Consider the following 14511-nt stretch of genomic DNA (forward strand, 5'->3'; position numbering starts at 1 on the left):
TGCGCCCTGCCCCGCCCTGACTGCCAACACAGCAAGGCCCAGCTGGTCCCACCAGAGGGGCCCTCAGCTTCCTGAGGCTGCACCAGACACCAACAACCAGCACATCCCCTCAATCACACCCCCGGCAGAGCCCCTCACACGACCCCCACTGGCCGCTGGACCTCCTCTTGGAGCACCTGGCACCACCGCACTCCAGGACAAAGAGGGGTTCCCACCCAGCTGGGGCCTTCTGGCAAAGGAGAAATTGAGCCCATGGCCCGGCAGGCAGCAGACCGCGGAGGACAGCCTAGTTCAGCCCTCCCTTCCCCGGCCGCCCCTCCGCATCTTCCAGGTGCCCTTGGGCAGTGCGCAACATGCACACCCACACCCCCGCTACACACGCAGAGAATCTGGTGAGAGGCAGAACACTTTAACAAATATTTTGTACTAGCCTTATCAGCACCACCCTGATAAGACGCTCAACCACAGTTTATTAATACCCAAGGGACATTACAGGCCAGGAGGAGCCCAGTTTCACCCTAACCCCAACTCCAGTCCCGGTCTTCAAAGACTTCCACTTTCTACAAGCCTCACTTCGAGCTGTTACAGCGAGGTACCAGTTTTATCTTTACAGGAAAAACCAGCAAATGTATTTCGAGTCATTACAGCTGAGTTTGCTCCACTTTGTTTCCCAGCACCATTATCATCACATAGTTATATGATCTCAAATACACCACTACAGCCACCGGCATCCCACAGCAGAGTCCAGTTCCAGTCCCGGCTGCCCCAGCTCAGAAACAGCTCCCTGCTAACCAGGGAAGGTAGCAGAGGACAGCCCAAGTGCTGGGGCTCCTGTCACCCACAGGATACCTGGGTGGAGTTACGGCTCCTGGTTTTGGCTTGGCTGCAGTGCTGGCCATCGTGGCCATTTGCGGCGTAACCAGGGTATGGAAGCTCTCTCTCTCTCTTTTTTCTCTCTCTCCCCCTCTCCCTATCACTTTGTCCTTCAAATAAATAAATCTTTAAATAAATAAATAAATAAAATACACACAGATTACTAAGGGAACTTTATAAAATTGCTGATTTCCTGGGTCACATGGCTGGAAAAATGACTGACTGAGACCCAAAGCCCCCTGCCCACCCCTGCCTTAGCCTTCCAAGGGTCTAAGACATCACTCAACAAATAAGGTTGCCACCCAACACACACACACATACACACTCTCACATGTACATACGCACACATATACACACATACATACTCACACACATACACACACATACACACACATTGACACACAAACATCCACACACATCCACTTACACAGACACACTCACATACACACTTACACATATACATTCTCACACATATACACACTCATACACATTCTCACATACACACTCACACACACATATACCTACATACACATTCTCACACATACACATGCTCACACATGCACACACACTTTCACACATACACACACACACACACACTCTCACATACACTCTCACACATACACACACTGACTCACACACACACACTCACACACACACATACACATTCTCACACATACACACTCACACACACACACACATACACTCACATACACTCTCACACATACACACACTGACTCACACACACACACTCACACACACACATACACATTCTCACACATATACATACTCACATACACATATTCTCACATATACACTCACACACACATATACCTACATACACATTCTCACACATACACATGCTCACACATGCACACACACTCTCACACACACATACTCTCTCATACACACACTCACATGCACACTCACACATACACACTCACACACACATACACTCTCACATACACTCTCACACATACACACACTCACACATACACACTCACTCACACACATACTCACACACACACTCACACACACCCTGGACCCAGCAGCACAGAGCACTGGCTCAATGGACCCAGGCCCTGCAGTGATCACCGCACACCAGGGCCCCCGGGGCTTGTCCTCCAGTCAGCACCTGACACCCCCTCCTCCGACCCCCCCCCCCGCCCTGGGGAAGAGGGACAGGGAGGGAGGGCGTGTCTGATGCTCAGCGGCTGGTGGAGAAAGCTGACAGCCACACGCTGGTCCCAGGCCCTGGGAGAGTCCATCTCGTCCTGTCCCCCTCTGGCCCACCTCACACCGCCACCTCCAGATGAGGCACTGGGGACCTCCACTCCTTCCTCGTCACCACCCCTTCACCCCCTCCGTGTGTGCAGAGCCCTGGGCCTGGTGCCTCCCCCTTCCCGGCCCCACCTAGACCCGCCGAGCCCGCTGGGCCACACTGACACAACCCTCACCCCCACCGCCCTACCCCGAATCCGTGCTGCCTGCTCCCTCAGCCTCGGCTCAGGCCCTTCGAAGCCCAGGCCTGTGGAGCTGCACTGGGCTCAGGCCTGGCCCTTCGGTCCAGGTGCCTTCCAGGGGCCACTGGGGGCAGCTCGTTATCAAGAGGGTGAGGGAGGCACCACCATAGGGCTCCCCAAGATCCTCCGCTGTATCCCGGACCCTAGGGGAGTCCTGGACACCGCCAGTGGGGGAGGGGGTGGGCCAACTCCTGCCACACAGGCAGCAGGGGCAGGCAGGACAGAGTAGTCCGGGGTAGGCGAGAGGTGAGGCTCCACCCACTGAGCAGGGGCAGGGTGAGCCCTCTGCACCCCAAGACTCGTGGCCCAGGGGAGCAGGGGAACACCTGTCCTCTCCCTGGCCGGCTCCTTGCTGCTGGCCCCTGAAAGGGGAAGCTGCTATGGCACCAGGGCCACATGGGATGCACAGCCAGAGCGCACGGTTGCCCCCGCCTCTGGCACACGGCTCGCGTGCTCTCTCCCTGGGGCAGCACCCCTGAGCTCCTGCAGCCCCCACACGTGCGCTGCCACCCCTCCCTGAGCAGCCCAACAAGCACCCCTGGGTCGCTGCCTCCTGCCCACCGACCCCCACCAGCAGGTATCATGTCTCCCTGTCAGTGCCACCTGCTGGGTCAGGACCTGGGGGACGCGGCAGCGGCAATCCGCAGAGGCCTGGCTCGCCACAGCGCCGGTGGGTGACCCCTGTGGCCACTCCAGCTCTACGGGCGGCCATGGAGGCTGGGCCCGCACACAGGGGAGAGAGTGGGGGGAAGGGCAGGGCCAGGCTCTGCAGAGGTGTGGCTGGCCTGGGGCAGGTGTCAAGGGTCAGACCCCAGGTCTAGCTCGGGAAGGTCTGAGTGAGGCTCCTTTGTCACCTTCTGGGGCTGGGCCTGCCCCTTCCTCTCCACCTCTGAGGCTGTCCCAGCCACTTCCTGCTGGGCTGACCTGATAAACACTGCGGGGGGTGGGGGGGCAGCCCTCACCCACACCAGGGGTGTGCTGGCCTGGACGCTGCCACCCCTCAGTCAACCCCAGGCGGGTCAGAGCCACCAGGCTCCCCAGAGTCTCTGGGACCAGCAGCCACCCCAGGCAGCTGTCGCCTCTCCCTGCCTGCCTGGCCCTTCCTCGGGGCTCAAAGGCCCCAGCCTCTGGCTCCTGCCAGGGGCCCTCTTCCCCAGCCTCGAGTCCTCTGCTCTCTCCCCTCCACCCGCCCCAGCACCTCCCCACCAGGCCTTTGCTCTACTCCGTCCTCTGCTGGGACTCTTTCTCTACCTCGCCCTTCAAGCTCCGTGGTCATGTGCTCCAGGAAGCAGCCTCGGGCTCCCACGGTGACAGCCCTGGTCAGCCCAGCTGTCACTGCCTGTGGCTGTGTCGACCACATTCTCTTCTCTCTCTCTCACCTCCAGTTTGATTGCTCTGGGTCCCAAAGGTGGCACCGGTGACTATCCTGCCTGAATGAACACTTCTCAGTTTTACACAAGGACAGCAAGTAGCCCAGGCAAGGTCCATGGGGAGCCAGGGGTCAAGGTAAGGCTGGAACCGGGTCCCCGTCCACCTGCTGCCCCTCAGGCCCCGCCCAGCATACCACACCACCTCACCACCCGCGCCAATGCTCCTCAGCTGCGGAAGGGAGCGTGAGCCCCAGAGAGGGCCGCCCGGCAAGCCAGGGGCAGGACCCGGCCCAGCCGCCCGTCCCTTGGGGGACTTCAGAGGTTCTGGAGCAGCCCCCACCCGCCGCGTGGGCTGGGCCAGCCCTGCACCGAGCGATGTGGGTTTGCAGGCCACAGGCGGCGGAGGCAGCTGAGTGTCCCAGTTCACAACCCTGACCAGGACCGTTAGACCAGAACCCAGGCTCAGCGCGTCCGTCTTCACGGCTGAGACAGACAGAGGAGCAGCAGCTCAGCCTCCAACCCTAGCCCAGCCCCTCCGCACAGGGGGTGGCCATCGAGAACAAAGTGTTGCCTTTTAACTGTGAAAGTCACCCAACAGCCCACCTGGACACAGGTCCCCACCACAGAGACCAGAGACAGAGGCTCAAGCAGCCAAGAGCCTTGCCCAGCTTACAAGGCAGGGGCTGGAGAGCCATGCCCACCGGGGGCTCACCCAGCCAGGTACCTTACCTGCAGGGCACACAGGCCCCCTGCCCTGGGCCCAGAGCCCTTTGAGTGCAGCTGCTGTGCCCTCAGACCCGGAAGGCACCCAGCAGGAGCTGGCGAAGGCACTGTAAATTTCCCCACAGTAGGGCACTGCCTCCCTCTTGGGTTCCCCCAACTCAGGTCTCCACCCACCGCTCTCCAGGGGGCCCTGACCCTCCAGGCCTGACCCCAGTCTGCTGAGCCACATGCCCTGTTGGCCCCAATGTCTATGAGTGTGACCCTGACCTTGCCCTATGACCCCCACAGTCCCCAGCCCTCTGAGCCTTCCCTCAACCCCTGCCTGGCACCCACACAGACAGCCCCACTACCCCAGGGAGTACAGAGGGGGCCTGGCCCTGTCTCTTCCCACAGCCAAGACCACTGCTTCTTCTGCCAGCACCAGGTACCCTGGGCCTTCTTCTGAATGTTGGGGGTGTGGGTGTAGAGAGCACAGTGGGGCCCTGAGATGCCAAGCAGTGCTGAGAATCGCTGGGGAGCTCAGTCCCCATGTGGGCACCCCACCCAACCTTGGCCTCCCGGGCTCCTGGGACCTGGAGTTCCAGAAATTAGGAAGCTGGCAACCATAGCTGCATCAAACTCCAGAACCTGTGCATCTGTGATGTCTGGAATCTCAGACTCCAATCTTAAAATCCAGGCTGTCAGGGCCAGCTCTGTGGTGCAGCAGGTCCGGCTGCCACCTGCGACATTGGCATCCCATATGAGTACTGTTCAAGTCCCGGTTGCTCCACTTCGATCCAGCTCCCTGCTAATATACATGGGAAAGCAGCAGAAGGTGGCCCAAGTGCTTGGGCCCCTGCCCCCATGTGGGAGACCTAAAAGAGGCTCTTGGCTTCACTCTGGCCCAGCCCTGGGCATTGCAGCCATTTAGGGAGTGAACCAGTAGATGGAAGACCTCTCTCTCTCTCTCTCTCTCTCTCTCTCTCTCTCTCAACTCTGCCTTTCAAATAAAATAAATAATTCTTTTAAAAAAAAGAAAGTCCTGCCTGCCGGGGAGGGAGCGGGGAGATGGGAAAGGCCCTTCCTTCTCTCCTTCTCTGTCCTCACTTCCACCTGCCTGCTTTGCTTGATTCCTGCCTTGTCCTGCCCACCCCTGGGGACTAGAAGGCCTGGGAGGTTCCTCTGCTGCTTCCTGCCCCTCCCTGAAGCCCCTGGGAGGCTGAGTGACACGGATGGACGATCCATGACCAGCCAAAGGCCTCTCCCTGGGCTCGAGGCCAGGGACAGACAGCAGGTCCCTGACGCCAGGCCTGACTCCCAGCAGACTTTTGGTCTTGCACTGTTGTCTGGGAGGGGAGAAGAGGACGCCCAGGGGCAGGAGCCAGGAAGCTGGCTGGGGACACCCAGGCATGGGGGGAGAGTGGCCGCTCAGCCCTGCCCTGTTCTGGCGAGAACCAACCCTGCACTGGCCTGGCTGGAGGGGGTGCAGGCAGCCAGGCTCCCCATGTTCCAAGTGTAGCCCCGGTCCCTGCACCAGACCAGGGAGGGAGAGAGGCAGTGAGAGGTCACCCCCATCCCGGCATCTTTGCCACCACAACCTGAAGACAGCGACAGCGAGGGCTCTGCCACATGCCCAGGGATGGCTCTCTGGCCCTGAGCCCACCCCCCAGGGCCGCAGAGGGCCGGGTCAGGTTGACCAGGACAACCCCGCAGGGGCAGAGCCTTCAGCATGGGGTCGGGGTGGGAAGACTTGGTCCCTGTGACAGGCAGTGTGGGCAGCATCTGCAGGCAGCTCAGGGCCTTGGGAGACCCCAGCCAGGCCCAGGCAGGGGGGGCGGCCAAGGCCTCAGGGCCCTCCTGGGCCCGATCCTGGCTCTCTCTGTCCACTGCTGAAAGACCACAGGCATTCACCTGCTGGCTGCTGACCTCAGCGTCTTCGTCAGTCTCAGAGAAGCCCTGTGTTAGACAAAAGCCAGGGCCGACAGCACGAGAAGACGCTTGGCTCTTGCCTGCAACAGGTCGCTCGTGCAGGCAGGAGACCCCTGCAGTCCCCGGCGACGCCACCTGGCCAGCAGGCCCTCTGACTCCGCCTGCCGCAGGCCAGCGACTCCCAGGCTGGGACTGGGCTGGGATCTCCTGCGTCCCCTCAGGGCTCTCCCGGCAAGCACAGCGTAATGGACCATCCCAGGCAAACCACTTAAGCCCGAGTCGCTCAGTCTGCTCTCTGCGGGATGGGAGCAGTGCCTCCCTGGCTCCTGAGACTAACGCTGACCATTTAATGAAGCCAGTACATGAACACCTCAGCTGCCTGCCTGCCACACCGTAAGCTCCCAGGACGCAACTGTTTCTCCGGCTGGACAGCAGCCCCCCCCGCCCCCCCCCGCCCGGGACAGGATGAAGGCCCTCTGCTCAGGGCCATGGAGGGGCTGAGTCAGCCTGACTGAGCCGCTGAGGACGACGGCTCCCGGGGGAGGGGCCAGCTGCCCGCCCAGGGTTCTGCTCCAGGCCACCTTGGCCAGCCGAGGGAAAGCTCCTCAGTGCCTCCCACCCTGGGCTGAGCTCCGGAAGCAAATACACGCCTGGGTCCTGACCCTGCCTCTACCACTTACTCACTGGGACCTGGGGAAAGGTGCTCAACCTCCCTGTGCCTCAGTTTCCCTACCTGTAGAATGGGACACAACTTCCAGAGTTGCTGGCAGGGTTAAATGGTTTAATAGGGATGAGGCTCGCGGCACGGCAGGTTAACTCGCCCACTTAGCATGCTCATATCCCATACTGAATCCCCTCTCATGGCGCCAGTTCGAGTCCCGTCTCCTCCACTGCTGATCCAGTTTCCTACTAATGCACCTGGGAGGCAACAGATGCTGACTCAGGTGCTCGGGCACCCACATGGGAGACCCAGAAGGAGTTCCAGGTCCCCGGCTTCAGCCTGGCCCAGCCCCTGCTGTTTCGGCCTTTGGGGAGTGAACCAGAGGGTGGAAGGTGTGGGTCCCTCCCTCACTCTGTCACTCTCCCTTTCCAACAAATACATAAATGAATCTTTTTAAAATGGGTAACACACAGTAGGATTCCTGCAACAGTGCTACCAGTGTGTCCACTGGCACCCACCCCCACCCCCACGTCATCACTCTCTGAGGCCCGGCTCTGCCCTGTGATCTGGAGCGTGTGGCGCCATACAGTGACAGAGGTCAGCAGCCATGCAGCGTGTGGCACTGGTGGACACCCAAAGGCAGCTCCCGCCCCTCCTCTCACTTGACCCCCAAGGGGCCAGACCGGGAGTCATGGTGGGGCCAGACCCCCACCAGGGCTTCCTGTGGTGCCCTGGCCTGATCTCTGACCATTGGCCTCGGACTCCCCCACTCTGGGCCAAGGGGTCCCTAACCACAGCTGCACTGGCCGGTTTCTCCCTCACCCCGTTCCCTCTGCCCTTCCCCATTTCCTCGGCATCCCCGTCGGAGGCAACACGACCCATGGAGGCCCGCAAAAGGGCAGCAGGGAGCGCTGGTGGCCAAGGGGTGTCATCCCTCAAGCAGCACAGGGCCCAGCACAGGCTCCCAAGGGTTAAGACCCAGAGCGAGGGGCGGGGGGCCAGGGTCAGCGCACCGGACAGACGGGCCTGAAGCCCAGGGCTGCTCCCCTCCCCCTCTCCTGGGAACAGAGGCCACTTGTTTGGGCAGTGGCGGCTGGCTTTGAGCTCAGCCAAGGGAGAGTGGGGTAGGAAGGGGAGAGGCCCTGGAGAGAGGAGGGGACCCCCTTCCCTGCACATGCCCTCAGCCCGGTCCGGCCCAGCCCACATGCTGTCAGGGGCCACCAGCCTGCTGAATGGACCCCTTCCCTGGGTTCTGCTTTCCCTTCCTTCAAATGCTCGATGCTGAGGGCAGGGTTCAGACTCAGGCCTCATTCTTGTCCCAGCACAGTCTCTCCTTGGGTGCTTGAGGCTTGGGCTTATCGCCCCATCCTACAGATGGGGAGATGGAGGCTCTGAGGAGGTCTGAACCCTTGCAAAGTCCCACAGGGCTGTGCTGGTGGCTGCACAGGGATCCCAGGCCCAAGGCCCCAGTCAGTCTACGGTTCTGTGGGACCCCTCCCCCTAGACAGCTCCAAGGAGACCCTTCCTAAGCTGCGCCATGAGCCGGGAAGCCTGGGCAGGATGGAGGGAGCAACACACAGCCCATGGCAGAACCAAAGTCCCTGAGGACCACAGTGGGGTACAGGGCGGGGGGGGACATATAGAGGAGCACGGCTGGAGCCCAGGTGGTGGGGTGCAGCCTGGGGCAGTGGGGGCTTCGGCGGTCCCAGCCCCTCCATCTCACCAGTCACCAGCACTCTGCCTGGAACGCCCTGCGCTACTCAGCCAAGTGCCCGTGGGGAGGCAGCGAGACCCGGCAACCAGCCACGAGACACCAGGAGGAGCTCCCTCAGCAGCCCTGGGCTGCACCCCTTCCAGCCTCGCTCATCCCCTGCCATCCCTCGTTTGAGCAGGTTGGCAACACCCAAGTTCTTGCCTCTGCACACACTCTGCCCTCCCAGGGCGGGCGCCCTCCCAGGGCGGGCCCCCTCCCTGGAAACCACCACTTAACTGCAGGGACCCCACAGTCATCTCCTGCCCTGGGCCCGCACCTGCCCACACCTGTCTCCTGGCTGTGCCGGCTCCTTCCGCCCTGTAATGATCTCACTGGGCGGTCACCCCCAGCACAGAGGAGCAGCAGCAGCAGCAGCTCTGGGCTGTGGAAACCAAGCACACAACCAAATCCTCCCCTCCACCCGCCCAGGACACCCATCGTCTGTCCCTGAAGGCCGCTCCCCAGGGCAGGGGCCCTGGGGAGGAGGAAGCACAGGGGGCAGTTTCCCAGCACCCAAAACCCCTGCTCAAGATCTGAGGGCAAACACCCACCCTGTGGCGCCCAGCCCGTGCTCCATGCCTCTGCTCCCCAGTCCCAGCCATCCACTCCCAGCTTGGCCCCATTCAGCACACACACACACCGCCTCTCGCCAGCAACTGGGCCAGGGAGGGGCTCCTGGGAGGCCGTGCCCCCATTTACCGGTGGGGAACTGAGGACTGAGGTGCAGAGACCGGAAGTAGCCTGCCCAAGGTCACGGGAGCCCCAGGTCCTGGGCACAGGGTCCCACGGATCTGCAGAACTGTAATGGGCTCAGCAGTCAAGAAGGTGCCAGTCTCGGTCTCACAGAGGAAAACCGGGGCGCCCGCGAGCACTGGCTCTGGAGCCCAGGAGCACGCACGGCCAAGGGCTAAGAGCTGGAAGCCCCGCGACCCGGCCCTTCTTCCGGTCCATGGCCCCACCGCCCATCCGCAGGGGCCCACTTACCCCCAAGCCACAGGACCGACCCGACCCGGGAAGCCGGCGCCAAGGCGCGCTGTCGGCGTGCGGCCTCGGCGTTCCCTTCCGCAGAATGGGGAAGCTCGGACCACACCTGGCGAGGTGCTGGGGACGTGGATACCCGGCAGCGGTTCCGATCTACTTGGAGTGAAGACTCCACGCACAGACCCGGGATCCCCCGCCGCCGCCGGCTCACGCCGCCGCCAACTCGCCGCCGCCGCTGCCGCCGGCTGGGCGCGCCCACCCCACGGGGCGCTTCCGCCCGCCCCACGTGACGCCCCGGGGCGGGGGAAGGGGCCGGAACCCGGCCCGGCCCCGCCCCCGGCCCAGTAGCGGACCTTGGGCCGAGCGCCTGGCTCTCTGGCCCGACCCGCGGGTCCCTGTGGCCTTCTCTCCTGACCCTCCGGGTTGCAAGTCCTGTGTGTCTCCAGAGGTCCAGGTACACGCCCACCAGCCGCCGCCCCAGTCTCCATCTCTCCCTGCTTTTCCCACCTTCGCCACCCCTCTTCTGGCCGATATGAAAGGCCACACTCCCCAACCCCACTCCACCCCTCTGTGATCCCTCACCATCTCCTCCAGGGGCAGGGCAGTGGGAAAGGGTCCTGCCCAGTCCCAGCGCCCCAGGCTCCCTGGGCTGAAGGCTGTCGCGGGGCTCAGCACCTAGGCACCTTCACCAGTCTAGGGAGCCGGACAGCCTCACTCATCCTCCCCGTCCCGGCGAGGGCCCCAGGCCAGGCGGGCATTTCTAGGACATCTCTGAGGCTGGCCAAGCCAGAGCTCTAACTTCTCTGGGCTTCTGCTCCACCACGTGCACACTGGGTGGCTGCGGGGCTTATCCTGAGAGGAGGAAGGTGCCATTCATTTAAGCCCCTGCCACCTGCCGGGCCGCATGGTAGACAATGCAGCCCTTTTAGCTCCCCCACCCCACACGCCCACACGCTCTGCTGGGAGGCAAAACCCACCAGCCCAGGCCAGGGATTTAGGGAGTGAGGCCCCGAGAAGCACCTGGGCTGGGCTGGGCTGGGCTGGGAGTGAAACCACTCCTGGCCAGTTAGATTATCACTCGCCCACCTCCAGCGGCCACTCACCCTGCACCCCGGGGGGAAAGTGTGGACTCTGAGCAGACTGTGCCTCCTTCCAGGGGTACCGCCTGGGTCCCAGGATCATAAAGGGGCAAAGCCATCAGGATGAGCGGAGTGCAGGGGCTTCCTCTGGACCTGGCGGTGGGGTGTCCCTTGGGCAGCAGAGGGCCACAGACGGTGGCGCGGTGATGAGGCAGCCCTGCCCAGACCTCAGAGCATGGGCACCGGGATGGGGCCTGTGAGCCAGAGGTCCCACCACTTCTGCTCCCACAGTCCTGAGGTCTCAGATGACCCAAGAAGGGCACAAATCACAGAGCCCTGCCCTATAGTCCAAGACCCTCCCTGCTCCAGGCCATGCTGCCCCACCTTTATGTCCGCGCCCTCCTTTCTGCGATGACAGGGGAGTGGCGGCCCCCGCGTCCAGTCCGCCCCTACCCTCTGAGCCCAGGCTCTGGCCAGGCCTGCTCCCTCCCCAAGGGCAGTGGCCAGTAGGTAGATGAAGAGTGAGATGAAGCACAGCCGGGGAGGAAGGGCCAGGAGGGCGCGGTGGCCCCGCCGCAGCTGCGGCTGCACGTGGGAAACGAGCGGCGGCCTAAAGCATCAAAGGCCAGGTGAGCAGCAACCACACTGCCAATGCGATCCTCAGAGGCGGGGGCGCGGGGCGCGGTAGCGACGGGGGCGGGGGGCGGCATGCACGCACAGGGAGGAGCCGGCTGAGGCTGTGGGATCGTTTATTGGGGCTGTGTCCAGCAGGGCCGCAGCACTCGCCTGGGCCCGAGCCCAGTGCCCCCCGAGGCGCGGGCGGGGGTGGAGGGGAGAGAGTGCGGGAGGACCCGCGGTCCCCGGGCCCGGCCCGTCTTGTCCGGTCCGGTCCTTGCAGCGAAGCCGCGCTCAGGTGAGCGAGGTGTCGTCGTCGCTGCCCTCCCCGCCGGCGCCGCCCGCGCGCTCCTCGCGGCTCTCAGCCACGGTGCTCTCGTCGATGTTCTCCAGCGAGTCCGCGTGCTGCACCGACAGCTCCGACAGCGCCAAACTCGGCAGCGGGCTCTGCTCCGGGTGCAGCCACGGCTTGAAGTGCGGCTGATGCTTCTGCTTCCACTCAGGGTACTTGACGCACGCCTTGTACATCTTCTTCATGGCCTGCGGGCCCGCCGGGGCGCGGGACGGGGGACCAGGTCTTCTTGGCGTCCGCTCCCGCTCCCGTTCCCGGCCGCACTGGCAGCTCCAAATGCCGGGACTCCTTCCCCAGCTTGACCCCGCCCCTCAGCCCTCACTCCGCCCTCGGCCCCACCCTTCATCCCGGAGTCCTCTCCCGCAGCCTGCAGCCCCCGCCCAGTCCCAGGGCCACTCACCTTGGGCGCCAGGAACTGAGAAGATTTATTCACCACCCACTTGGGTAAGGAGCCTGAGAGGGCAGGGAGGGTGTGAGGAGAGGGCAGGGGGAGGCCTCGGGCGCCACCCGCCCTCAGCCGGGGGTGGGGGGGTGGGATGGGTGGGTAGAGAGGAAGAGGGGAGACCGTCTGGTCCTCAACTCCTCCCTCCTCAGACCGAGGTCCCGGGCTCAATTCTGCACCCATGTCCCTCCACTGAATACCAAAGGCCAGCACACCCAAGGGAACCTTGGGTAAGCTGGGGGCTACCCCGGGTTGCAATTCTGAGCCAGGGCGGCTGAGCTGGCCCCTTCCCTCCCCTCACACTGACCTCCCTTCTCACACCTGACCCCTCTGCTGGGAAGGCCCCGAGGCTTGGTCCCTCCAGACCCCTCCCTGACCACACTGTCCCCTTGGCTGATCAACTGGCCCGGCCCCACAGCCCAGTGCCCCGCTCGGCCTCGTTCCCAGGTGTCTGCTCCACCACACTCCCTTGATGGAGAGCACTGGGTAGCAGGCTCACCCGGGCAGAGAAGCAAGCAGGGGCCTAACCATCCCCTAGGCACAGGCACACCCGTCTGGGGCCTGCTGGTGTGCTGGGGAGTGGGCCCACCCAGCAGGGGGCAGTGACTCCCTGGGGATCAGGTGAGGAGGCAGCCCTGCAGGGGAAGAAAGGGCACGGAGCTGTGTGTGTAGGCTGAGGAGTTGGCTGCCTGGACAAGGAGGGGAGAGAGGGCGAGACGTGCACAGCAGGACTGACAGGGAAAGCCCCAGAGGGCTCGAGGGCAAAGGATGGAAGAGTGCATTCTAGAACCCGTCCTCTGGTGGCCGAGTGTGAGGGGAGTGAGTGTCAGCAGCGCCCTTGGAGAAGCAGACGGGATGCGGCAGCGGTGGAAGGCAGGCTTAGGGGGACTGGGCCAGGTGGGGCAGTGGTGAGTGCAGAGTGCAGAGCAGTGAGCTCAGCTGCCCAGAATGCACCCTGAGGGAAATGGCCAGGGGCCAACAGCCACAGGGACCTGGATCTCAGCAGAGAGGCATGTGGTCAGCTGCCCCGGAAGCCATGGTGGGGGAGAGGATAGGCCTGGAACACCCAGGCTTCTAGCACGGCCAAAGGCTGGGAGCTGACGAGACAGACAGAGCGGGAGCAGCCAGAGCCTGGGCATGTGGGAGCCCAGGAGAGCCACAAACGTGCTCAGAGAAGCAGCGGCAGCACCCGGGCCCAAGTTCTCTAAACCACTGGAAAGTCACAATCCTCGCTTCCAACAACTCCCAGAACACAAAACAGCTCTCCACAGATGCCCCTCTGCTGTGCCAAGGGAAGGAGCCCAGGATAGGCTGCCAGGCCAAGCCCTCACCTTTGGGGTCCACCTGGGCCAGGTAGGTGATGACGCAGCTCTTGGGCCCCGTGCTCTGGATGAGGTAGCCCGTCTGAATGGAGACCGCTCGGACCAAATCTTTCCGAGGTGGGTATTTCTGGGGATGGAAGGCACAGGGAAGTGAGCTGGGGGGGCGAGGAGGGGAGGAGTACACATGCACACAGGCACTCACACACAGCTCACTTCCCTGAGCGTCCGTGCCAGGTCAGGCAGGTGGTGGGGTGAGGAGCGGGGGAAGAACCACACCAAGTCATCCTTGCTCTCTTCTCGGTGCTTCCCTATTCCCCTGGGGAAAGCCCCCACCCTGAGCACACACACACTCACCTGGGCCCAGGCCAGCTGTCCTTGCCTGTCCCCTACACCCAGGGAGATCATGGCGGCCTGGCCTCGTGGAGGCCTGGAGGACCAGCCTCTCAGCCTTTCCAGTGCAGCCAGCAGGAGTCAGCCCAGCCCAGCCCACCCACCCACCAGAGAGGCCCCCGGCCCCCTCTCCCGATCCACACGGGAGCCTCAGCAGGAGCCAGAAGCCACTGTCCTGGCTGCACAGGAAAGAGATGGGGGGGACCGAGGGCTCAGGGAAGTCACAGTGGCACCCTCGGCCAGCCACGCAGCAGGCCCGGCGGCTCAACTCACAGGATGTTTGACTGAGTAGTTCATAATGATGTAATCAGTGCCCATGGGGAGCCAGGAACGGAGGGTGATGACATCACGGTTCTTCAGGGGCTTGGGACACCTCCCTGTGGAGGGCAAGGGAGTGTTCAGCCAGGCTGTGAGAGGGCACGGCGGAGGCCAGACGTGCAGGGAGGCCTGCCGGTGTGTGTGAGTGGAAACCAACCAGTGCCATTGTGAGCGAGTGCACACAGAGCCGTGTGTCTAGGAACG

General features: G+C 63.0%; 2 protein-coding genes across 9 annotated transcripts in view; both read right to left on the bottom strand.

The window, feature by feature from the left end:
• Positions 1–10000, bottom strand: part of ARAP1 (ArfGAP with RhoGAP domain, ankyrin repeat and PH domain 1) — a 54894-nt gene extending 44894 nt beyond the window's left edge. For both annotated transcript variants that reach the window (XM_051851140.2, XM_051851128.2), the window contains exon 1: positions 9793–10000. The gene's annotated coding sequence lies outside the window, so the exon portion shown is untranslated. The remainder of the gene's footprint in view (positions 1–9792) is intronic.
• Positions 10001–11600: 1600 nt separating this feature from the next.
• The window catches only part of STARD10 (StAR related lipid transfer domain containing 10), a 32843-nt gene continuing 29932 nt past the window's right edge, over positions 11601–14511 (bottom strand). For all 7 annotated transcript variants that reach the window (XM_008264359.4, XM_070074984.1, XM_051851194.2 and 4 more), the window contains 4 exons: positions 14263–14366; positions 13609–13726; positions 12236–12288; positions 11601–12023 (listed from right to left, as the gene is read on the bottom strand). In XM_008264359.4, coding sequence (XP_008262581.2) covers positions 11778–12023; positions 12236–12288; positions 13609–13726; positions 14263–14366 — 521 coding nt within the window. In that variant the 3' untranslated portion in view covers positions 11601–11777. The remainder of the gene's footprint in view (positions 12024–12235; positions 12289–13608; positions 13727–14262; positions 14367–14511) is intronic.

Source organism: Oryctolagus cuniculus, chromosome 1 (genome assembly GCF_964237555.1).
Source record: "Oryctolagus cuniculus chromosome 1, mOryCun1.1, whole genome shotgun sequence".
NCBI lineage: Eukaryota > Metazoa > Chordata > Mammalia > Lagomorpha > Leporidae > Oryctolagus > Oryctolagus cuniculus.